The sequence below is a fragment of the Protopterus annectens genome, chromosome 4.part1, assembly GCF_019279795.1.
Source record: "Protopterus annectens isolate FY-2018-M chromosome 4.part1, PAN1.0, whole genome shotgun sequence".
Lineage (NCBI taxonomy): Eukaryota > Metazoa > Chordata > Ceratodontiformes > Protopteridae > Protopterus > Protopterus annectens.
The window spans coordinates 141,473,284-141,500,779 of record NC_056734.1 but is presented as its reverse complement, the minus strand read 5'-3'; the positions used below and the strand labels follow the sequence as shown (position 1 = coordinate 141,500,779).

At 38.4% G+C, this 27,496-nt stretch overlaps 1 protein-coding gene across 2 annotated transcripts in view; it reads right to left on the bottom strand.

Annotated features, from left to right (window-relative positions):
• LOC122800781 (integral membrane protein 2C-like) overlaps positions 1-27,496 on the bottom strand; it is a 464,319-nt gene that overhangs the window by 56,246 nt on the left and 380,577 nt on the right. For both annotated transcript variants that reach the window (XM_044070041.1, XM_044070042.1), the window contains one exon: positions 22,135-22,285. In XM_044070041.1, the coding sequence (XP_043925976.1) occupies positions 22,135-22,285 (151 nt within the window). The remainder of the gene's footprint in view (positions 1-22,134; positions 22,286-27,496) is intronic.

Here is a 27,496-nt window from a genome sequence, read left to right as displayed (position 1 = left end):
GCTCCACACAGGAGATGGATGGGGTTACACACCACCATGTTGAGATGATGGAGCATGACAGAGTTGAAGGCCTTGTAACTGGCAGGACGACAGCAGATAGCCCAGCAGTTGAACTGTATGCAGGTCAGACTATAGAGAGTGATTCTCAATGACCAATGGTGGATCTGCGGACGTGTGGGCCTGCCTTTCCCGGGATGCAATCTGCTCAGCACAGTCAAGGGATGCAGAATCATGCTGGTGGTACAACACTGCTGCAGTAGTGTAGAGGCCAGGGTTTCCTCTCATTTTGAGTGGCTCATGCAGGCATAAACTCACTATCTGCACCCTTGTCATTCACGCATAACACGTTGCAGGTGTGCCACATGATCTGTGGCACTGGCAAGTGCACAGACATCTGAAAGATGCCATTGTTGTGACTGTTCATTTGCCTGCAGCAGGAAGCAGACACCCTGTGACACCTAGCCACGCACATCTGCTTGCGTATGTTTACCGCATCACCCTGTTCCTAGTTGTTTTGTGGAACTGCCAGCAGCAATGCTCTCAGCTGTGGCATGTTGGTCAATGGCCTCACCCTCTTCAACATCCACTGTGGCAGCATCCTCTGAGTGGCTAGATAAGTGGACCTCCTCATCTGAGGTTACATCTGCTGCAACATCACTGTCAACTGCATGGATGGACTCTCTTAGCAACTCAAGATCCTCTGTACCATGCTGACACGTCTGAACACCATTATGATCACTGGATGTTACAGATAGTTGATGTGCTACAAGATACAAAGACACGGATCAGGACAATATACCTACATCACGTGATGGATAACATCAAAGGCATATGGAATATATCACTGCAATGCAACAATTAATGATTTTACGTGCAGTCTACTGTATGTATGTACGTTTCACAGAATCTACATAAATGATGTATATAATCTGTTTACATGGCCAACATACGTGATGAATAAAAAAAAAAACACCTGGCAACAACTCATGGGAAGATGGTGTTGAACCGGGATGAACTTCAACTAGTGTAGTAAAAAAAACAGCATTAGTGATTGCATCATTTACACCATTAACCAGGTAAACACAGTTACAACATACAGAAAGTTTGACATACACATACCACTCATCTGTGCACTTGAGGACATTGATGCAGACCGGCCTAGGAATAGTAAGAAAGACAGAGTATTTATGGAAGTCAACTACGGGAACATACTTAATGGCATACCACTGAGACTCCTACTGTGGAGCAGTTGTGGGTTGTACTGTGGATCCTGCAGTGGGAAAGTAAAGAGAAAGGCAGCACAGTAATATATTTAGCAAAACGAATACTGAAATACTGTCAGTATGACATATATAACACAATAACATGGGCTGCAAATACTCACGTGATGGACGTTGCAACTGTACACCACATGGGCCTGTGTTGACAAATACTGACATAAATGTCAGGTGTCACATGTGCTACACATTGTTGAAAGCTATGACAATTTTGCTACAACATACCTGATCTGTCTGCACTTGAAAATGCATGGCTTGGTCATCCATTGGCTGTACCTGTTATGTACAATGGTAACAGTAAACTGCAGTGCCATGAAATGAGGTTGAGGCAATAACAAGGTAGCGCTCATAGTAACAGTATATAGAGACAATCACCTGCCAATCCTTGGTTTAATCTCAGAGTAGATGGACCTTGGAATCTTAATGCAAACAGCATTTCAAATGTTGTTTGGACTTCTCTATCTGTACTTCAGTTGCGCCAATATATGTCATTAGACTTATGCCCATCACCCTCATCCTGTGTGGATGTGTGTGTGCATGGATCAACTCTTCTGTGGCAAATCAAAAACAGCAATGCATGAATATGCATGCTACAGTAATGTGCAGTGACTGTCTCAATATATAGTGGTGTAATGAAAAGAAAGACAAACATTTTTGCCCTGGAACTCAAGCTTCAATCCCACCACCAGGAATGCATCGCTCTCCTCTTGCTGTATGCACAGAGGCCAGAAATTTTGTGATATCATCAGAGGGAGTCAGTGGTAGTCCTCCACCAGTGATATCCCTCGATCTCTCATAACTTGTCACTCTGTTGGCTGCATGAAGGATCATCTCAGAGCAGTGTCATCTACAGACTTCATGGAATCTGATGTGGCCTCCAATTGCATTGATCATGATGGTGAGGTCCATCCCGATTTCATTTCTCCAAACAGTATTACCTAAACAGCCTAGGAGTTTCCTTCCATGTTGGCGGAGGGCATAAATTATGATGTCATTTTCCTGGGGGGAGAAACTGTCACCCCTAGGAAGGTTGGCCATCTGAAAGACAGTGATATGCACATGATAATATTCATGTTTGCATCTATTTATGCATTTCATTCTGTGAAGAGCATATGTCAACATAAACATTATATATTCCAATGCGCTGAAAATGTGTAACACTATGCGATAAATACTAATGTAACATATTAAAAGTAACAACATGCCATCACACACAATATTGGTAAAATAAAAATAATTTGTAATATCTTTACAGTTCATGAGTGGGATCAGAACCCCTGATAATACATATAAAATGCATGGAGGGCCAAAGACAACAACAACACGCAACACGAGTCTGCTAGTATGTCACATTCAAATACTACAATAAATAGCAAAAAACAAAATGAACCAAACCACGGCAATAAGGCGGCATATAATTCCAATAGATGAACGTTTAATGTTAGTGCTTTCACAGTTCACAATGACTGCTTCATCAGACAATAAGTAACAATTTGAAGAACTTATGGAAAGCGTCACCAAACCTCAAGATCTGTAGACAGGCCACAGACAGTACAGTCCTTAGTATACTGAGCCAGTACTGATAATACCTTTGTTAAGAAGAATCATTGAAGGCATATCCTTTACAGCAACAGCACATTTTTTTAACAGTTTGGTTAAGAGAAATGAAGAAATATCAGTAAAATTAACATCACATATTAGATAAAGACAGTATCAGAATCTGTAGGTTTCTGTAGTTACACCCCAGAGTGCAAACAATTGCCAGTAAGTACTGTGGATGACCTGTAAATCAGCCTTCATATAGTGTTAACAGGGCAATGGAAGTCTATCTATGCAACCACATGTGGGACTGAAATAAACTATTTAAAACAGTGGTGCACAAAGTCCGGCCCTAGGGCCAAATCCGGACCCCAGAGTAACCACAAATGTTTTAAAAAAAGTGAAAAAATGTTATGCCTTACTCCAGTCATGCAAACTTTCCAGCACATGCTTACTTACCTAATTGAATGCAGTTGAGCACACCTCTAATTTTAGCGGTGGAAGTAACTATTCTTTATTTATAACTTGTAGTCTGTAAACAGTAGTAACTTTCTGCAAGAGTTTGTAATAAGTCATGGCTGCAAGCCAGAATAAAGTTAAATGCAAAGTTGATGTAGAAAAGAGGCAATTTCATGACTGCTGTCTTAAGTAAAAATTCCAGTCATCTGTACCTATTGGTAACTCGTAATGACTTACTATGTTTTGAGGTGGCCCGCAGATGAATTGAGAATTCGTGTAGTGGCCCTCCCCACAAAAAGGTTGTGCATCACTAATTTAAAAGAACACTTGTATGTATAAAGTTCAAGAAAACATCACTCCAGTAACTTATACAACATTTGTGTCATATCTGTCTCCAACCCCTTGGGTGTTATTTATAGAAACACAGTCATAGCCTAGGTTTACTGAAATTTGCACAGATACCCATTTGACTGCAGAAGTTCATATTCAGCACACACTGCAGTTCAACAATGGTACTGCATTTGTTTTCAACCCCTTCAGTGTTTTTGCAGACAGAGTTATAGCATAGGTTTACTGACAATTGAGCAAATACACATTTAACTGCAGCAGTTCATATTCGGCACACCTTGCAAGTCAACAATGGTATTGCAGCTGTCTGTAACTACTTGGGTGTTTTTGTAGTTTGTAGAAATGTAGTTATAACCTAGGTTTAATGACACGAAGTACACATTTGACTGCAGCAGTTTATACTCCGCACATCTTGCACGTTAAGATTGGTATTGCATCTGTCTCGAACTGTCTCATATGTCATCAGCTGTGTTGATTGAACATATCACATTGTTTTTACTGTTGTACTCATACTGATGTGCATTCAATTCGCATTCTGCCTGTCTCAGAAGTTTGTCATATGGCTTGCCTATTGTCCACAATGTTGTCATATCACTTTCTCCTCATTTTAACAATGACACATTGTGGCTGCTAATATAAATCATTGAATGCTGAGAGAATGATCTCTTGATTTGAGCATTCATATATTCTTACAAAGCTAATGACCCATGTAGGTGTGTCTAAGCATAAAAAATTGTTCGGAAAGGAATAAGGACACACTTTATGAACAGGACATATAGGTCCATAAGTAACTCTGTCAATAATGAAGGTGTGTCAGTGCCTGTGTAAATTGTCATTACAATCATATTATTTTGTGCTATGATATTCAGGGGACTGTTCTGTGTGACAGACATCTGCTTTTCTTTTCTGTTATGTTTTTCAATTAATCATTACAGTGCATGGGACCTGAGGATGTTGTCTGATCCAAAGAAAATGACAAGCACATGTAAAGTCACTGCCACAGTCTTCAGAAGATGATTTTTACAATGATGATGGTGATGTCGAGGAAACTGGACCAACCCTTGCCCGAACCATCCTGCCTGCATCCCACAGGAGACGTCGACAGGACTGGAATCAAGTCAATTACTGGAGGGAGATCCAAGAGGTCATGACCATGTTTTCCGAACACAGATGAGGGACATGGAATCGTCCTTTGAAGATACGGCACTGGCTATGAAGGATTCTTTCAGGCCAACAGATAGCAAGATTATTTGGGAGTCTGAGCCTCATCAGCCTTGTCCTTTTGGTCCATAAGTATTGTCTGTGTGTTCCACTTGTGTTATGTTGCAAGCATGGTGATTACTATTTCAATGATTGGACTGTATATACACTCTTGTGCTTGCATGCATACTATGCATCGTTAATGCTTGTGTGTTATTGTCCTGTGATATTTAATTCAGTTTCAATGTGTGCATGACACACCAACACATTACACTTTCCACACACATTCAACTGTCCACTGTCCATGCATTGTGGCATTTAACCTGCCAACAGTGCTGCAAGAGGCAGCCTGTAAACATGCGTCTTACAGGGGAGTCTGACAAACAACATATGTTGTCCATACTCCATGTGTTGGATTTCTGCTGTTATAGAAGGTATTTGCAACATACAGACATCATTCCATATGTTATTAGGATGACAGCATGATGTCCCACTGTCATGATGTGGTGGGGTGTGTGTCGTGTCGGATCATATACAGATACATCTTGTTTATGTGCAGTGCTCCTTTTCTGACTGCATCAAACACCAATGTAAAATGAATCTGTACACAATGTTACAGATAACACATTCTTTAAAAGTACATTACTCTGTGTTTGTTTTATGAAGCATTTCCACACCCATTAGTAACATTGGTATACACCTTCCAGAAATAGGTGTACACATTAAATAACTATATGTGTGCATGCACATAGTCAGGTACATACTGATGCACAATGTACCCATGACATGTGAGCATTCACTGAGTTACTGCTGATGTGCAGTATAATGATGCTCACAGGAGTGCTGTCTGCTGCATAATGAGCAGGGTGTTTGACATACACCTGCATTTCTTTATTTGACATTTGCATGACAGTACATGTGTATGTACTTGTAATTTTTAGCTTGCTTACCTATGCATGTTGATGCAATATGATTGCACATTACTGTATGTGCTTTATAGATGTCCAGTTCTGTGGGCATCCACAATCAATCTGGCCATTTGATATACATTTTCCATTTGGTTAACTGCATTTCTGTGTGGCTTCTACAGCACCCTGTGTGCTGTATACATGCATTTGCATTGTGTCAACTTACCTTGCCCTGCTTTACCCTGATGTGGGCCAAGGTTGTCCACCTCACTTCACTTTCATATTTCAGTATTAATTTTTGCAGGTATGTTTGCCTTTGTTAAAACTACTGACCACTGCCATCTATTAATCTGATATAGTGAACATGGGCCACATGTATGGTCATTGTATAATGCAGGACATATGCATACAAGTTGCTGGCTAATGCCTCCATTATGCTTGTGTGTAAGCCAGTGTAGTTTTTTCCCCATCCATGTGCACAACTTGCTATATTTATTATGTTGTACTGTTACAGTTTTTAACATATTCTTACATGTCATTGGTATATGTATGTATGTGTATCATCCTAGATTTCATGTACATTACATTTATGCCACTGACCGCTATACATACACATCTACACCTGTGTATTGCTTTTGACATGGCATGTGTGTGCAACATATACACACTCCATTACACATTTGTTTGGGTTGTGTACACTTACTTGTGTATGTAGCAGCCGTTGTTGCTCTTCTACAGTACTTCTGTTTGGCACTGTGCTTGACTGCTTGCCTTTCACATGCATGGTCATAGGTTTGGTTCTGTCCTCTGGTGGAGTTCTCTATAATTATTAGACTTGCATTTTATTCATCTGTAATATTGCTTGGCTTACAACTGCACTGCTGACACATTAATTGGATATGTGTATATTTATCCAATGTGTACTGTGATCCTACTTTATTACCCACATCTACCAATGGCTATACACATCCAGGTATGACTGCCACACAGTTTGTGACATGTTATAACATGACAGTGCATAGATAAATATGTTTTTCTGTATTTCACCATGGCTGGTAAGCATCCCCATCCTATTTGTCAATTCTCCATTGCCTGTGTTATGCAGTACTCTATGTAACTTACCGATCCTTACTATTTTTTTCTCAACCTTTGTCTGTCTTGTGTTGTCCATTTGTTCTATTAGTATACCTGCTATGATGACATTCTCCTCTTCTTTCCCCATGTTCACCCTTCATTCTATTTAAAAAAAATGGGACCTCTACCCACCAAAAATAATTGCTCAGGTATCTCTGACTTTCCCACAAATTTTTCTATTCCAACAACACTCCTGTGTGTCCCTCTTCTTCACCCATATTCTACCTCTTTTTTTCTATCTCCCACTTTCCTTTGGTGTGTTTAGTTAATTGTGTTCCCCACACAAGTCCCAAACCCCATGTTAGCAAATGCTAGCTATGGCAATGTGGCAGCGATTGGCCTTCACCTTTATTTATTTATTTTTTTAATTACAGTGCTTCCCAATACTTCTCAAGATAGCTCAAACTTTTCCAAAATCAGGTTTCACCAGGATGAGAAGGATATCACCTGTATAAAGGGTGTTTTTCTACTGTCCATTCCCCCATTCATAGTTTTATTGAGAGTTTTCTTATAGTTATTGCCAATGCATCCAAATATAATGCAAAAAGTAAGAGTGAACAGAGGATATGCCTGACATGCTCCTTTTTCTATATTTACTTCTGTAGATAATCTAGCCCTAACCTTGATTTTTGATTTTTGCAATTGACTGTCCTTAATCCTATCTGCTTGTCTGGAAATTACCATTTGTCTAGTAACTCAAACAAATATCTTCACCTTACCCTGTCAGCCACTTTCTCTGCATCCAGTGATTAGATGGCCAGCTCTTTTTTCTTCTTTTTCTGCATCCTGAAGAATCATTAACATCTTCAATATACCAAGAACCAAAACAGGCAACAGCGTTAACAGCAAAACCAACAATCCAAAAAGATGCCACTAGGACCACTACGGCTCACACCACTTAGTTTATTAAGGTTAAAACAAAAAAAAGTTTCTGGATCAAAATCAAATAAAAAAAAATCTGTTAAGCACTTTCGTCTCAAGCAATGTTAAGGGAACTTCAGAACATAATCATTAACACGCACACAGCCTTTTAAAAACTGCCATCAGAATCATACGATTAAAACAACTCCTTTAATCGGGTTATGTCCCTCAACAAAATCAATTAGGAAACAGTAATACCCAATTTAATAAAATTAAAATATAAAAGTTTTAAACCACAACTTAGTCTAACATAAGTTATAATACTTAGTAATAGAGTTTCAAAGCTCTATTTTTTAAAATACTTAAGGGCAGGTTTTAATTTAAAAATGAAAGCTTTGAAACTCAAATTCTGAGGAAGTCCCCTTAACACTGTTTGAGATGAAACTGCTTAACAGATTTCTTTTATCTGATTTTGGTCCAGACACAATACTTTTCGTTTTAACCTCAGTAAACTGTGCAGTGCAAGTTGTAGTGGTCTGAATAACATCTTTAATGTATTATTCACTGTTCTCCTGCCTCCCATAAATCCCATCTGATCCATATAAGTTACACTAAGGAGCAGTCTTACAAACCTTTCTGCCATTATTAACATATAAAATTTATAATTATGTTCTGCATAGAGACAGGCCTGTTGGAAGAGGGAAACAGTCGGTCCTTTCCTTCCATATCTATCACTGATACAATAGCTTCCTTCCATGAATCTGATACCGCCTCTTTTCATTTTTGAATCCCCATACTTTTGACTACTTTCTTTAATTCAATGTTTAGCCCATCAGTCCCAGAAGTTTCCTCCTTTGCCATTTTGCTCCAAATCTTGCCAGTTCTTCCTGTGTGACTGGTATCATTCTGCTTTTCTTCTTCAATTCTAGGGAAGTCCGGTTCTTTCCATGTCACCATATCCTCTTCCACAGACCCTGCTTTTTTTTCTCCCTCAACATTCAGTCTCCGAAAGTACTTGGTAAACCTACCCAAGATTTCCACTAACATTTGCTTTATTTTTCAACAGCCCTCATCCTGTATCTGGAATACCCCTCTATTGACTACCTGCCTGTTGCCTTAGCCATACTGCTAATGCATTACCTGCCTTTGGTGAAGAGCTAAAATACAGTTTCTCCACTCCTACTTTTTTCCAATATCTTACAATCTTCCCATTCCTGCAAGTTTTGTTTTTCTTTCTTTCTCTCCACGGCTTCCATTCTGCTTTTCCTATCCCATGTCTCTATCTCCCCCAGCACATTCAGCACTGATTTTAACTCCACCCGTATCTGGCTGTGTCTTTGCATCACCCATTCCTGCTTTCTAGCTTTGACTTCCATGTTACACCCCCTTCAAGGGCTGCATTTAGTATTCTTCTCATTTTTACCTTTACTTCCTATTCTAATAAAAACATGGTGATTTCGAATGCTCTGGTGCCTCATTTCCCTGCTTTAGCTTCAGCTCCACCATTACTAATGTGTGGTTTGACATGGTAATTAGCTCACCAACCACCTTGACCACCTCTCCCTGTTTTTTTATATTAATGCATCCTCTATCAACCTAAAACAACTTTGATATTTACACGAAAAATATGTATATTTGATATTTATTAGAAAAATAAGTATAGTTTTCCACCAAGCCCTCCTTTTCTTCTACATTCCAGACAGCCTTTCACCCAATCATCTCCATATACATCTCAAAAGCCTTCCTTAGTTACTCTTCTGCTTCTTAGTCCCCTTTCTACATCCTTTCTACTTGAAACCATGTTCCAGTCCCCATTATTAAAAAGCATGTTTGTTAAAATACTCTTAATTTATCCAAAATCTCATGTAGTGTTCTTACTGCAGGCTTGGGAGTATATATACTGATACTAGCATTAGCTTCACTTCTTCAGTCCACCCTTTTATTCCAATACATCCCCCCCGCTCTGCACCTTCCACTTCCTCTTCTACCTTAAAGGGAGTTTCTTTTCAGTAGCCAGGTAGTCTCCTTTCCGCCCACAAGAACTAGCCAGCACTTCATGCCCTCCTATTTAACTACTTATGTTCAGTTAATGGCAAAGGGTTTCCTGCAGGACCAAGAATTGTCCTCTTAAGATACCTCACTATCCTATCTTGCCTGACTACAGTACGTAGCCCATTTACACTCCATGATGTAATCCTTAGCTTCACATCAGTCATATTACTTACTTCTGTATGCTTCATGCTTCTCACCCTGCACATATTACTCTTCCCATCATTTTATACAATTCCTCTCCTGTCCCAGCACAGTTCCTCTCTTCTATTCTGGTTACAACATCCTCAGATTTTCCTTCCTTTTTTACACCACTGTATTACCTTCTCCTTCCTTCCTTTGTTGTTCTATTACTCCCTGTTATTAGAACCTCCTCCCTTTGTCTCTCCCCACTTAAACTAAACTTCGTTAACTCTAGGCAGATTCACATCAATTGCTTCCATGGCTGGAGACCATACACTTTCCTTTTAAGACAGCTCCTCTCACTACCTTTTTCCCGGTCATAACTATGACAGTGTTTTGTGCACTTACGGTAGTTTAGCGTCCTACCTCTCTGTGCCCCTTATTCCTTTTTACTTCCCCCACAATGCTAAGATTTCATATTTTAAGTGTTCTCTCCTCTCTCCATTTCATGGCAGTTAATCGAACATTTATCATCATATATGTCATCAGTATAAATTGTTATGCATTTTCCTTCTAGTTCCAACAGGTTTCCCATACAATAGGAAAAGAAAACATTTAATCATTTTTATTTAATATTTGTTTTTACTTTTACTCATAAATTGCTTCAACTCCCTCCCATTCCCTTCATGGTTTCATTATATTTCACAATTATTTGTTCCACTGTGCATCACATCATTTCTGCATTTCACATTCTCGTGCAATGCTTCACAAGTCTTAAGCAAGCTCCCCATTTACATATGGCACATAACATGAAAGTAATACACCTTTAAAACCTTCCCAATGACATTAAACTTAGTGCTTTCATTCCTTTACAGTACGTCAGCTTCATTACACCCTCATAAGTTCAATGAAATTATTCAACTGTTAATCTACCTTATCACTTACCCTTTCTACAGCACAAGTTTTACATCATTGCTAATTCAATACCTTTCAATTTGATTCAATTTGAACTAAACATAGAAGGTAGGAGGAATAACTTTTAAATAATTTCAACTAATGCCAATCTTTTAACATATTAAAACGTGTTCAGTACTGCTTTTAACTTAATGTCAGGGAGAGAAATAAAGGTATATCAGCATCTCTACATATTCTGTACCATAGTGCACAACATTGTCCTTTATAAGATTGTTTACATTTACAACTACTGGAATACACACACCGTCTTACCAATTAAATTACATTTCTATTCATGTTGATCCTCATCTCAATTCCATATTTACCTACTGATCCTCCTATTCATGCTTCCTTCCTCAACTTATATTTGGTAGAGCCTCTCCTTGTCGCTCTTCTTCCACAGTGATCATCATATTGTTTTAATGTTCACTGCATGTCCCTCCTCCTATTACATTTCTCCTGCAACACCCAGGCTTGGTGGAAGATTTGAATTGTGTCAAATTTACCTAGTAGGTTTTTCATTATTGGTGTACTGTCAGTGTTTTAAGCCAGTGTAAACTGTCTCAAAGCAAACTATCACCAACCTTTTCAAGCTACGATAGTACACAGCTAACACCAAACCACATGTCCCACTCTCCTTCATGCCACTTTTTTTTTTCTTTAGTTTCTGTTGAAACCTAAACACTGGAAATTGTCTTCTCTGATTACTTCTTGCATTTGCTTCCCTTCTTCTCTTCCGCCTGTCTGATGAAGTTCTGTCTCCTCCACTGCCATCAGCATATGATTAATGTTTTTTTTTCATTATGATCACTACTTTAGAGTCTCAAAATTTTCTTGCAGCTCCCTACATATATATTCTCATGCTGCAAGGTACAGCATTTCCCAATCAGATTCCCTTCTGCTTATACAGCTTCATCATTGGTGCACACAGTCCTTTTCTCTTAGAAGGAGAAATCTTGGTCTACTTAGACCTCTGCATCACTGATCATCAGCTTTATGCTTGGTTTCCATACTTCTGACAGTATTCAAATGTCTGCAGGCACACAGTTATTGGCCTTGGCTTAGGGTAATTGTCAGACCTCAGCTTCCACACTGCATGATGCACTCCCTCTATTTGTACTTCCTCCACCAGGATTTTTCTCAACTTGCTAACTATTTCAACTACTGCTTTCAGACAGTTCTGTCCTTCATGCCTCTACTGTACTTCCAACTAATTTTATATTGTTTCTAAGTTTTTAAATTTTGCCTCACAGTCCAGTCTGGCTTCGGCTCTTGCTCTTAGTTCCTTATTTTCTGCCTACACGATATGGATCACTACAGAATGTTCATTTAGTGCTTGGCACTCCTCTTTTTTTATGTTCTAATAAATTATCTTTAACAGAGTGCATAATTTCTTTCAATTACAGCCAACCTGTATTGAGGGAAGCCATCTGTTCTTCCAGGTCTCCATTTCCTGCCATGTCCATACTTCACTTGTTTTTCCTCTGTGGGCTGCTTCAGTCTGCGATTTTTCTTTTCCATCCAGCTGTCTAAATATTTCTCTTCTCAAAGTTGGTTTCTTACAGAAACCCAGTGCAATTTCACTTATTTACTGACTCATGGTTAGGGATTTTGTTTTATAGACACCTGGTGCAATTTCACTTATTTACTGACTCATGTTTAGGGAAACAGACTATTTCTGTGCTATCCGGAAGAGCACCATACTGGAAGTCCATGTGTCCAAAGAAATTTTGGCAAAGTATCAAGATCATACACACAAACTACTTCCGTAGAATTTTACTACTCTAATACAAGAACTTACCTTAATAAAGGACTCCACAATATCTCCCCAACGCCTTCTTTCATAACCCCCCCAAATCATATACGCATGGCTCTCTACCCTTACCTTTCTACTTTAAAACTTACCACGAATAAGATAAAAGTCTTAATAGATAAAATTGACTATAACTATAACCTTCTTTGTCACACAGGGATCGGTCTTGGGTCCTCTCCTGTTCAGGATCTACTCCTCAGAAGTCCAGGACAACACAGAGAGACTCTGGCTGACCAAGTTCATAGACTACTGCAAGCTGGGAGCCATTATTAACTCCGCAAGTGATGCAGACATCCTACAGAACGGCCTCATTGAGACCAATGACTGGTGTCGAAACCATGGCCTCACTGAGACCAATGACTGGTGTCGAAACCATGGCCTTAAGCTTAACGCCAAAAAATGCATAGTCATTCCCTTTGGTAAAAACTCAGTTCCCACTAATTACCACATCAATGGGAGCCCACTGAACACTGAAGGCATTATATGCGATCTGGGGATGCAAGTTGAGAGCACCTCTCCTTCGACCACCACACTGTCACTGTGGTCAGACACCTTCTATGTGGCACAGCTCATTACCAAGGGTTTTGCATCTGGGAAGATAGAGGTCATAGTCTCTCTCTCTCTATAATCTTCCCTCATCAGACCAATGTATAGTGCCCCATTTGGCATGTACCTCACTAGACACCTGGAACAGCTGGAGAGGCCACAGAAGTACCTCACGAAGAGGATCCTAGGCATTAAACACATGTCCTACATGACAGACTCAAAAGACTCCAGCTATTCTCTGTCTCATATTGCCTACTTAGAGGTGACAAAGCCATGTTGGACTCAGCTCTGTTAGAAATGCTACATCTAAAGAAATCCCAATACCTCCACACCACACGCTCCAGAAACCTCAACCTCATTAACACAGTCAACAGAACATGTTGGAGGTACAGGTTCCTCACCCAGAGACTGCCCATGCTCTGGAATAGACTTTTCATACATGTCAAGCATAGCACCTCTCTGTCCCTCTTCAAGACAATTCTTGATGAGTGGATGGGTAACAGAAAGTCCACCATGGGGATCACTCCAGTGGCTCCACTTGATAGAGGCACTGGGAACTAACGTCAGGCAGCATGATGCCAGGACACTTCTATGGGCTAGGCTTGTAAAGGCTCCAGGGCCATTAGCCTAGTACACACCTATGAACATATCACACCCTAAGATGATACAAACAGAAAGTGATATATTATGCATCTTTCCCAATTTACATTTAAAGCTATCCCTTACAATCAAGTGTATTCTCCACAATTTCAAATTACCCATCTCCTTAAAATACACTTACCTACAGTGGCTACTGGCTTTTAACCAATAGCAAATCAGCAGTTCAGACTAACATTTTAGAAAAAATAAAATTTAATCTCATAAAACCAGCATGCATTACAATCAAAATCTAGCACCCTAATAAAGTAGCCAATGCGTATGATGGCAGACTCAATGATAACATTTAGCTGGATTTGAAGACAGCATTTGAAGCTGTCCACCACTCTCTGCTTCTCCAAAAGGTCTCACACTATGCATTCTCAAAAGAAGTTGTACAATGGCTTACTAGTTAACAAAACTTTCAAGGTTATTAACAATGTAACATTACTGTTTTAGGACTCCTCACCAAAAGGTTCTCAAGTGTCAGTACTGGGGGCTCTCCTATTTCTTTTCTACATTAATGATCTGATATCGGATTATCTTAACACTGACTGCATCTTGTAGGCTAATGACATTGTTTTTAACCAGGTAACATAAAAAACGTATGCACTTTACAATATGGTGCTGCAGAAAGACTTGTGTGATATTTTAAACTAGCTATCTGCTAACAAACTCATAGTAAACTGTATGCTATTCAGTACACAGTTGCTTGGCTACTGCTTACCCTCTCTTAGTTACATGTCCTAGTGGATTATTACTTTCCTATAGTACTCAACAGAAGTATTAGATCATATCTCCAACATCTCAAGCACAAACAGAGGCACAGCCCACCAATATACTGAACTAACTGAATGTGACTTACAAATCATCCCACTTAACTAGAGTGGTTGTTACATAATGTGGCCACTTTAACAACTAATTAAAATCAAAATCCTTAGACTCATTGATCTTTCTATATGGAATGAGCACCACAGTCTCACAATAAAGCAAGCAAAACTGTTACCAAACAATGATAAAATGCTAAACCGCAAATACTCTGAAGAAGACGTACTGCATACACTTTCAAGACTCAAAATGACCCATTACTTAGGGAAATTGCATTCAAATTAGCTATTGCTGAAAAGTCCTTCTCTAACATAGTAACAGCTTCCTGGAACAATCTGCCTACAAATATTAGTGAAACAATTTTGACACCTTCAAAAAGAAACTTGTCTGGAAAAAGAAAGTCAATGAATCTGCTTTAAGGAACTGGCTAATCCTGAGACATTCTACCCATATCTAGACTCTATAGCCATATCAATGTTATATCAAATGTCAGATGTCTTTACTCTCTCTGAGCTACTTTATCTTTGTACATATGTATACTGATTTATCTTTAATTTTATTTGCGTTTTACACTATTTCAGAGCTATAACTAGGGCAGGGCAAAGAAGGCAGCTGCCCTGGGGTCAACCTTTTATATGGTCCTCTACTTTGGGTTGAGGGAAGGGTCAGTTCTTTGAACTGCCCTGGGCATCATATATGGTAGTTATTACTTTATCTTATGTAATACAACTCATTCAACAGTTTGAGCATATTTGCACTGTCTTTGATAATGGCTCGGATCATGGCTGAAAAACAGTCCTTGGCCCATTTCACCTACCAAGTTAACAGATATAAAATAAACAACTAGATGAATAAATACGTTAATGTGGTCATTACTTTTTATTACAATCAACCATAAGTGGTGTGCACATTCAACAAATTGGAAAAAATGACGGTATGATTGCAATCAAATTTCAGGAAAAGCCATTCAACCCAGCAGTGATACAAGTTTATGTTCCAACTGCAGATACCAGAGAGGAGGAACTTGACTAATTTTATGAGGATCTGCAGCACCCTGCAGAAATAACACCTAACAAAACAATACTACATTCACCACAGAAGAAATAACACCTAACAAAACGATACTACAAATGGACTTCTAACGTCAATAGCATACAATAATATAATAATAATCGAGCTTGGCCTTGGAGTACAAAATGAACCAGGACACATATGAGCAGAATTTTTCTAGGATAATTCACTGGTCTTTAACACTCTTTAACAAGCTAAGTGATGATCTGTACTAAATGCTCTTTTTCAACAGTCTGAGGGATGGGCTTTAGACATGGATACCATCAGATGGAAAATAAAGAAATCATACTGATCTTATACTTTTCATTCAGAGATGGAAGAACTCTATAAACTCAGCACAGCAAAAAAAATAAATAAATAAATAAGAACACCTTGAGATGAATGTAGCACAAAATATGATCTTCATATTGCAAAGTTTAGAATTAAAGAAAATAAAACAAGCCTTCAGGCTAATCAGTATTCCAAATTAATACATAGGGGAAGTGAAGAACAGATTGATGGACACAGCACCTGAAGAACTATGAATAGATGTTTGTGACACTGTCCAGGAAACAGTAGCAAAAAATATTCTAAACAGAAAGAAGGTTAATGAGGTAAAATGGCTGTGCGCGCAGACTTTTGAAGTGGCCATCAAAATGAGGAGGCAAAATACAATGAAGGCAATGAAAATATGTTAAACTGAATGCAGAGTTTCAGTGCTTAATACTTCCACCTTCAACAACAGGCTCTTCAACCCTTCCTCACTTTCAGCCATCCGAGTGGAATCATCTGCATAACTCAGGTTCATAAGTCGTTACTAGGTATGTCATGCAGGAACGCAAGGAGCCTAATCCAAATTCCCAATTACTCCAAAGCACTGTCTGGTTAATTGACTTGCTCATGTTCACACAGTAGGCAAAGATTCAAGCCCTGCACCCTTGGTATAGGCAGCAGCTCACTAACAAGTCAGAGCTTTAGTCTTCCGTGCTAACTACTGTCACTTTTATTCCAGCATCTAATTGGTCTAATCCAGCATTTCGCATTATATATTCAGGACATAAATTAAGTGCTGTGACAATGAAGACTTGTTGCACTCCTTTCATAATCTTGAAGAAGTCAGCTATGCCATGTTTGAAAACAACTTTTGCTTCTTGTTCTGTATATAGATTTAGGAGTCAAGAAAGGTGAACAGGTATTTCCATTTCAGTAAGAACTTGCCACAGGTTTGGGCATTGATTTAGTTTTGGATGTTTTCTTTTCAGTAAGTGTAACTTTGACCTTCTCCTTTAAAGTCTCACCCCCCCCCCAAAACAAATCTGACGGCAGGGACTTCAAAAAAGCAAACTCTAAGAGCTCTTAAAATTTATTGGTAATATCAACAGCCACCATGTAGCTTCAGCTGCTACTCTGGCAGTATGCCAAACATGTCTCATCTAACTCTCACCAAATTTGTTTAATTTAAGCTTAGCTTATCCGCAGGATATGCCCCTGAAGCATGGAGAAGTGCTATCATGGTGCTTCTTTATAAGTGTATGTGTGTTTGGGGGGGGGGGCTTTTATAGAAAATCTACAGAGCTATCAGTCTAACCAATCTACAAGGTCATGGAACACATCATATCTGACTTCATAAACTGCAGTATCAAAAATACAAATTCACCTAGACCATCAGTAGTACAGTTTTGTCAAAAGAAGAGCATGAGAACTAAGCTTATCACATTGTTTTTTGAGACGGACACAGAACCTGTGGATAGTGGTCGCTTGGTGCACAAATCTTATCTGGATTTAGCCAAAGCATTTGACACCATCCCCCATTTTAGTATTACAAATAAGCTAAGAGTAAATGTAGGCCTGTAAGGAGTATGTTGAATTGCAAACTGGCTAAAAGAATCCACACAGTTAATGAGGCAGGTCCCTCCTCAGACATATGAAACATAGCTAGCAGGGTACTGAAAGGGTCAGTGCTAGAAATCCTTCTGCTACAAATATACTTATCTGACCTTCAAACTGTAAAGCCAGACCTGTGACTTATAACATCTGATGATGACTGCAAGTGGGGAGCTACTGTCCAATCACCCCTAAATACAGTTATGACTACAGCATGAACTCATCCTCGCTAACAAATGGTGTACTGAAAAAGTGCTATAATTAAATGTAAAAAGTGTAGTATTGCTGTATTTGGCAAAAAAAAAACTCTGGTCTCCAACTAACATCATAACTAGTACCCCACTCCAAACTTATACACAACTCAGGACACCTGAATCAACTATCCCCTTCTTTTGACCACCGTGCAAGATTAGTAGCCAGGAAATTCTATTCAGCACAACTGTTATATAAAGGCATCTCGTCCGGGCTGAAAGATGTTATCATCCCACTGTATTCTGCTCTAATTAGACCAGTTTTTGAATACCTGTCCAGATATGCTATTTCAAAGGTCCCAGCTGGGTTAAAAATCCTTAGCTACCAAGGCAGGCATGAAACCCTATTATTAAATGTTGTTTCATGTGGACTCTTATGTGTAGATTTATGTCTTGCATTCTTTTCCATTAACAATCCAATACTCCCTGATCTCTTATCTCCACAAGACAAACAGCTCCACTAAAACTAAATCAAAGGATCTAAATCACAACCAACATGTTAAAAAAAAACCCAAAGTGGAAGGAGAGATGTATTACCCAGTGTTTACCCTATTTCTGGAATAAACTGCCCTTGTATGGTAAGCAGCGACTCCCTTGCATCCTTCAATACTAACCATGACAACTGGATTTGCATATGCAAATTCATACTGGGCCTGACTTGCTACATCCTTATAAAAGAGGGAGACCTATCACAAGGGTGGGTTTCAGCAAGATGCAAACAATTTCACTACTTATTTGCCTAGTAATTCCTATGGTCCGATGAACATGTTTACAGATACCGGTGCTTTACTTTTATGCACAGCACAGTGAAAAAGTACTAATTTGTCATGCTCAAGGATTATGTTGATAGAGTGTTAGCAATGTATAACAAATTAAAGGGTCAGCAATACAACTGAGGTGGGACTATACAATGCACAGTATCAGTGCATATCTTGTTAGAGGTATTTTTTTGAAAGTGCATCACTACTGCACAGGGAATACCTAATTTGACATGCTCAATAATTACTGTTTGGAAGAAGTGTTAGAATGTCGCAGTGACAAATCAAGAGGGTAGCAATACAACAAAAGCAGGAAAATGTAAGGCCCAAAGACATTTGTGCCTCAGTAAAAAGACAGAAAACACAAGTTCAAGAGGAAGAAGTTGAATCTATTTTGGACTGTAATATACTGCAAAGATATAAACAACAAGGGGAAAAATAGAATACCTCTAAGCAACTAAAGCATGTCTCCAGCATTACAGACAACTACACAACTTCCCATTGCAGACACAGGTGAAAAGCTAAAGTAGTTTTCAAGTATGATAAAAAGTATTTGCATATGACACCCAAGGAAGAGTGCAGGTTGGGGGGGGGGGGGTGTCAGTACTCGAAGGACTATAAACTGACAGCTTCGGAATAACCTGCAGTTTCACTACTTTATTTTGTTAAGAATTTACAACTACTGTCAATAGGATACAACCACTCTGCGAAGAATATAAATAAAATACATAAGCAAAAGTAGTCAAATTCCATACACTATGTAAAACAAGACATCCAAGAAGTAAAATATAAATTAATATGGCAGACTCTATGATGGTCAGTTTGTGAAAAAACATATTACAGTGTAAGAAGAAACACTTGAGTGTTTTAATGCATTACACAGCTCAGAATACAAAGAAAAAAAAACAGAGTTCCAGAGTGTTTTTTTTTTCTCTATACTGAAGCAGTTGTATGCAGACAGGCCTGGTGTTCTAAAGCTCTTGAGGTAAGACAACAACAACTGTCTGTCTATGGAAATTACTGAGTCTGTTGCTGTTCGATAAATTTAAGCAGTCAATCTGGTTTGCAGGGCTGCTATGATTTGTATGAAGCAAGCTGGAATACTCTACTGTGGCCATTTTTGTAAATCACAATCATCTGAGGTTTACAAGTCAATAAAGTGACTGTAACCAATGTGCAAGACTAAATCTGGCTCACCCCTGCTGTTGTACGATTACTGTGAACATGCCCTAATCAGAATACTCTGAGGGCCATCAAAATCCTTAGCTGATCTATGCCTAAGAAGTTCATGTATCTTAGGTTAGACTCAGACATGTCCTTTGAGTCCCACAAAGCGCTTCATCAAAACATCGGGTGCTTTGTTGAATCAAACATCTAAAGGGGAGCCTGACAATTCCATCTTCTCATCAAAATCATTAGCATGCAGGTGAGGAGATGTGTACAAAATATGCCCAACTTTCTCATCTAACTCAGATTCTAAGGAATAGAGAGGAGGGGATTCTCTCCTTCCATTAACAGGGAAGCCACTCCCATGATGGGCAGACTAATTCTGTGCTCCACAGCTACAAAGTCCTCAGCAAACATCTTGCATTCAGTGGTGTCAGAAGCAGGTATCAGAAGTCATCTTTAAAAGAACTGAAGATGGAGGTACTTTATATAAAACCTGAATCATAAGATGGGCCTTCAGGGTTTCTTGTATTAAAACTACAGAAAAATCCTACTGCAAATAAATTTCAGATGGCACAGGAAATACTCCACCTAGCTTAGTCAGCAGAACATGTGACAGTCTCTGTGTAACCTTCTCTGGTCTGAGAGTAAGCACACAGGATTAAGGCTTTAAGTTGTAAACAAGCTGCTTCCTGTAGTCCAGAGTTTATTTGCCTACAGTGTAACTACTCCTGAGCAAGCCATTTAACCAGACACTGATCTAAGGCAATGAGAAATTGGGCTAGGCTCCTCAATGGTCACCTGGTCCACATGATTAATAACTATGTACAAAGAGGTGACATTTATGCAGGAAGGACATCCAGCTTATATGTCTCATTAGCAGCCACAGAGGCTGAAAATTCAGAGAGGAAATTTCCACTGTCTACCTTCAACTGGGTCAGGATGTGGGAACATAGTTGAAACATGCTGCACGATCAGTGACAGATAATGCACCAACTCACCAAAACCAGTATCTTCAAGCCCCACTAAGACTGGTGGGGGTTTCTATAGCCTCTTACGTTCTGTCTGCCATTTTTGTCACCTTTGACTTTTTCATCCATCTTAAGATTGCCTATTTGCCTGCTTCCAACATCCCTTTAACTTTTAGCCACTTAGAGGATTTTCCTCTGGAGGAGAAAGATGCCTCTTGCACTAAAGCCACAAATTCTATGTTCCAAGAAGACTCAAACTTTGGACCTGATAAGGAAGACTTTTCGTACTGAAAGTCACACAGAGTTCACATGTGGAATCTGTCATAGACATGTTTATTAATAATCGTCTCTGGGGACATTAATGATCCCAGAGGACACCAGTTTTATTACAAAATCCAGCAATATTCAATAAGCTGTAAATCACAGAATTTCAACAAAATAAAAGTACAGGAACTGAAAAGCCTTCTAATGTGGACAGTTATTGTTCTTTTAAGTCACACGGAAAAGCTCAATGGACAGATGAAGTGATGAACGATTACTTCTTACTGAAAAGGGAACTGAAAAATGCAATAAGCTACCCCCCTTTAGGTGTGTGTGTGTGTGTGTGTGTGTGTGTCTGTGTGTGTCTGTGTGTGTGTGTCAAACTCCTGGGCTACAAAAACAGCTAACTGTACCCTGGGGGCATCTGGAAAGCTCTAAAAGTTAAGCAGGAAGGGCAGACTTTCACCAGTGATAAATTCCCATGGGAATGCAATTGCACTGGAAGTGAAATTTATGAAGCAGACATACATACAAATACATTGACTTACTGTATATAAAAAAAAAAAAAAAAAAGACTGCTAAAGTAATCATTGACAGTTCTGATACTGTTTTGCCTCACTTGCAGAAACTTTCTCCATTCATTTCTTTTACTACTTTAGAACACTAGTGAAGAAAAATAAATAAAGGAAAAAGGAAAATAAATTACTTAGCTATATCTGTCGAATTGTTAGAATGTACAATACAATACCAATAAGACTTGACCAGAGTAGGAGATATAGCAAGATATACTCCTAGCTTGCTTCTCAAAAATGTAATATACATACCTTACTTGCAAACTAGCACAACAGTCATAACCCAAAGCACAGTAAAGTAAGAGAAATCCCAAAATGATTCTTACTCTGCCAGTGGAGTATTGCTATAATATTCATGGTTCAAGGATATTTTTCAAAATAGATCATATGGCACTTTAAATGGTAAAATGTTCTTAAATACGAGATCAATAAAAACAATACAAAGAAAAAAGATACCTAGCAGGATATCAAAAACACATATATTGATATAAAATATATATTAATCTGTCCCACTGCCAATAAAAGAAAAATGATATTTGTCTTACGGTGTATGGTGCTCCTCTGTTTCATGTAGAATTTTTTCTTCTCATTGCAGAAGTATGAAATGGTGACACTATGCTCAGCAATATCATCCACTTCATCGCCGATGGTAAACTCTTCTTTAACAATGTGCCCATCAGTCAAAGACATCCCATTCTATATAGATATTACAAAGAAAATAAGCAATAAAACAGGTTAATATCATAAAATGCGTAAGGTGTCAAAACAAACACACTGCACATCCAAGCAGAGTAAACATAATAAATTAAAGCAAAATCTAGTCAGTAAAATGACCGACTCAATCCATCTTACATTTGCTGTAATACAAATGCAAATACAGCTCCAGACCCATGCAAGTATGTCATTTTAGAATTTTAATAAACTTAGCAACTCTCAGTGTTGGGTAAATGATCAGGAACTTACATGGTCATTGTTATGTGTAGAACATGGCAAGTGGACATTAACTCACCTACAAGTCCACTTGTTTGATCCTTCAGTGGGGAAAAGGTCTCTGGAATGTGAACAACACAGCTTTATAAGCAGACATTTTAAATACAGGAGCCCAGTTATGGTCTTAAACAACATCCTTCTCATTAACAGCCTGTTCAAAACAAGTTGTGCAGTAAACTTTTATGACCTAGGACAAGGACAATCCAAGTAATTTCTTAAACATTTCATTCAAAAACAGCTAAAGCTGTGTATTTTCTTAAAATGTACATGTCTTAAATACTGACAACAGAGAAAAAAGGTAAGAAAAATGTTTTATCCTGGTTCAGGTTACATATATAGTGAGTTTGCCTCAACAGTACCTTCTTTCTATCATTTTTTTACTGCTGAAAATAAGATAAATTTAGTGGGTACACTTACGCTGCCTAAAAAGAGTATGATTCAGAAAATCTTGTGCTTAGCTGCAAATGGTGATTGCGGCTAACTGCCAACTTTAGTGGTTGACAGTGATTTAAAAAATAGGCTGAAAGCTTAAGCATTCTGTGATCCAGCACAATCTGCTTATGCTTAAGGTCTCCAAGAACGGAAGCAGGACACCCCAAACAGTCAGGTAAGGAAAATCTACTGCATACAGAGATTTACAGCATAAAAACAGAGTTTTGTGCATGCAGTGCACTATACTAGATTTATAAAACAAAATGCTTACTAAGCAATCTACTTACACTCACTCTGCAGTGAGTGCCACCCCATGCCTGCAATCAGTGCCATGTGACACTGCTGATGGCAATGACTCACTTGTAACTATACCCAGCTCACCAAACTAATTATTCATTATGCCTGGGTTACGATCTCTCTTTCTGAATCACTTGATTGCCACTGAGAGTTAACTAGACAGCATGGTAAAGTGCATCACCAAGATGCTCTGCAAGTTTTCCCCATCTCCTGTAGGCAAACTGAAGCCACAGTTCAAAACTCGTTTGCATTGCAGCATGTTTGCTTTAGCCACAAAGTTCTAGTAACAAGTAGTAGTAACTAGGAAAATGGCAGCTCATAAAGGCCTTCCTGTCAGAGACTTTTCCCAGCTTGACCACTTTAGCCATATGTGAAGCACATCTAAATTAAAGTAGAGGCAATAGTTGTAAAGATCTGACTGCTGTTCATCTTGAATAAAATCCTTGGAGACATAAATTATGGCAAACAGATTTATTCTGAATAGGACAGCAGCTTACAAATACTTACAAAAAGCAAATCTAATATGTCAGACTTTGTGGGTATCTTTATACACATACAAAGTACAACATCAGCAGTTCCTAACCTTAGGTGGTCCCATTGGAATACTCTTCCTATTATAATTCACACTTTTTATTGACAGTACTACAATGCAGCAATTTATTTTTTTCATCATCTAAATGAAAGTTCAAATTATCACACCTCTACAAGGTTCTCATCTCATGACAATTACCTTTCACATTCTCACATTCAGTAATTTTCCACACACTTGATACGTTACTCCTAGTCAAACAATTTCTGACAACACCTTTTCTTCACAGTGCACTTTGACTCTTATCTCACACTGCAGTACTGTGTCTGAAATAATTTCACTGAACACAAATATTCCTTCTGGCCTAGAATGCTTAGAAGCAAAGTTTGAAATAATCCTACTTGAAAAAAAATCAATATTACCAGCTCACTCTCAATAGTAGTGTGCAGTTCTACAATGAGCCAGCTATAGATACATCTGACATTCCATTAGTTGCCCAATAACAGTATTCATCATCACCCCAGCCTGATACTGCTCGGAGGCCAAAATACGCACTGCCAGTTTGGAAAAATGAGTTATAGACAATACTTGACAGAGTCCTTTACAGAGGAAGCAGAGGAAGAAAAGCTCTCATGACTGGGTGTATGATCATAGCTAGCTGCTTAAATTATTCACAGAGTATATTCAGGAACAACAATGCTTCAGATTGTAAAAAAACGACCAGGGGGATAGAATATACTAGATATTGTTGGTGTTCCCAAAGAAATTACTGTAACTTCAAGTCAAGTTTTACCACCATTGATGTGCAGTGATCATGGGGTTATTAAGGTTAATTTGTTGCTAGATAATTCTGCCAAACTGAAATCTAAGCCAATGCACAGAAGGTTAATTACAGATTATAGGGAAGCAAAACAGTTACTATATAAAACTAACTAGAGTGAGGTGTTCAGTGGAAAAACTGCAGATGGAATGTGGAACGTTTTGAAAGAGAAATTGTTTGAGAGCAAAAAAGTAAAAAAAAAGTTTAAAATCAGTATCTAGGCACGCAACATCAGGGGGATATATTTCCATAAGAACAAGATAACCCGATTAAGGTGAGACAAAAAATATAAGAAATGGAAGACAGGTCGAACTACAACTTTGAAAACTGAAATAAACAAGCTGGACAAACAGATTAAGCATAGTGTTAAACAAGATCAAGAAAAATTTGAAGAAAATTTATATAAAGATATTGAGCATAATAGGAAACCTTTTTATAGATACAGATGATGTGGAAGGAGTTAAGATACACAAATTGATAAACTGCGCAGATTCTAAAATTTATTCTCGGACAACAAATTATAGATATATTTACAAAATCTTATGCAAAACAGTTTGGCTCCACAAAAAGAGTGGTAAATTGTCCTAGTGACATCCAGGTAACCCCAGATACTGGAATGAAATTAGATTATATTGAAAAAGAACTGTGCAAACTGGATCCAAACAAAGTGCAGGGAGGAGACGGTATGAGTAACAATGACCCGAGAACACTTTCAGCAAGAACTTACACTACCATTATATCTATTATTCACAACGCCATATAAATATGGGGAGATTCCTCATGATTGGAGACAGACACTTATTAAACCTGTCTTTAAGGGAAAGAGGAGTAGGACAAACCCATAATCATATAGACCCTAAAGTCTACTTTCATGTTGTGGAAAAATAATGGAAAAGGTAATACTGGATAAGTTACTGTCAGAACTGGATAGGTTGGGACTCGAAACCATATATCAACATGCATATGTTGAAAATAGATCTATTACCACGTGGGACATGATGTTCTATAACAATATAACAACAGCTATGAATGCAAAATTGTACTGTGATGGGATTTATATAGATTTAACCAACATTTGACAGGGTCATACACAAAACACTGATCAATAAATTAGTACAACTAGGTATTGATGTACTGTTGATAAGATGGATAGCTGCATGGCTTATAAATAGGACATGGCAAGTATCACACACCAACTGGACAGGTGAAAACCTAGGTTACAGTCAAGGTGTCCCACAGGGCTCTGTCCTAGTCCCTTACTTGTTTAGATTGTATCTTTCAGACCTTACTTTTTCATCTGAGGTGTTCTACAGTCTATATGCTGACGACCTGAAATTGGGTAAACTGATTACAAGTGTTACAGATAGGGCATGTCTGCAAAATAATTTGACTAAATTGAACATTTGGGCACAGGGAAATAATATGTTGATAAATACATCAAAAACTAAGCATATGAGATTTGGAAGACAAACTGAAAGGTGAATATTTAATACAGCACACAGTGACTGAAACTGTAGACTCATTTAAAGACTAGGGTATATGGGTAGATTCAGCTATGAGTTTTTCTAATCATATCAGCCAATTGGCTAATGATAGTTATGGAACTATTATAGGTTGTATAAAAAGATTTATAAAGTCTAGGAAAACAAACATAATGAAGTCATTGTTTGTAAGTTACATTAGACCCAAACTTGAGTATGGAATAACAATATGGAAACCCTAAAAGGAAAACAAGCATGAATAAACTGGAAAGAGTACAGCAGAAATATATCAAGGGCATTCATGGATGTGAAAATCTAAGTTATTATGAAAGACTAAAATATCTGAACTTGTAGTGCCTCTTACAGATATTTAAGAGGAAATCTTATTCAGGTATATAGGGCACTTAGGGACAACTACCTATGGAAATGTTTGGGGTTATCAAAAAGTACTAGGCAATCATCAGATAGCCTATGTAGAAGATTCTATAGGAATGAGACGTACTAATTGGTTCTCTGACAGAGTAGCTGATGCTTGGAACAGACTACCAAATTACATTAAAGCAAGTACTAGTTTAGATATTTTTAAGAACAGCCTGGACATTTATTATGGGAACAAGTGTTTTGGTATATTGGCAAGCTAGAAGGGCATTAATGCCCGTGCTTGAAACATTTGTATGCATGCATCTACTTATGTGTTTGAGAAACGGATGCAAAAATAGACTGACAGCAAAGCTGGAGGTACTTTTGACATCCATTTCAAGAACTCTTAGTAGGTTATGCTCAGATAAATGTGATCACAATTCTTTGGAATAACTTATGACATACTACAGTTTAAAGACAGTTTCTGTGAGCAAAATATTTTACAGCATTTAAAACTGCAACTTAATGCTGCAAAAAGACTGGGACCAGAAGATAAACATACCTCCTTCAAACCAACAGTTTTAAAAGGTCGTCACTGACACCATTTTTTTAAGTGTGTGGCAGCGTGACTTAAGAATCCTATTTCTCCTCGGAGATGTCAGTGCAGCACTATGTTGAATTTTACCACATTATAGCATGTCAACTACAGCATGTTGCAAATTAAGAAAATCTGATAAAATATAGAAGTATTTACTTGTTCATAGGTTCATAGGTTTATACTAGGCTATCTGCCCTAAGGCATTTATAAGCCTAGCCCAAATTTTTGTGGCTTACGCCACCCCTTATATGAAAAAATACTGTGCCCATTAGTTTGTTGTGCCTCTGTCCAGCAATGACACAGAGATGATTCCCGGGGTAAACCTACGATCTCCCATCCACAGGTCTAGATTTCTCTTGAACAGAGTCAGCGAGGTGCTCTGCCTCACATGGACCGGGAT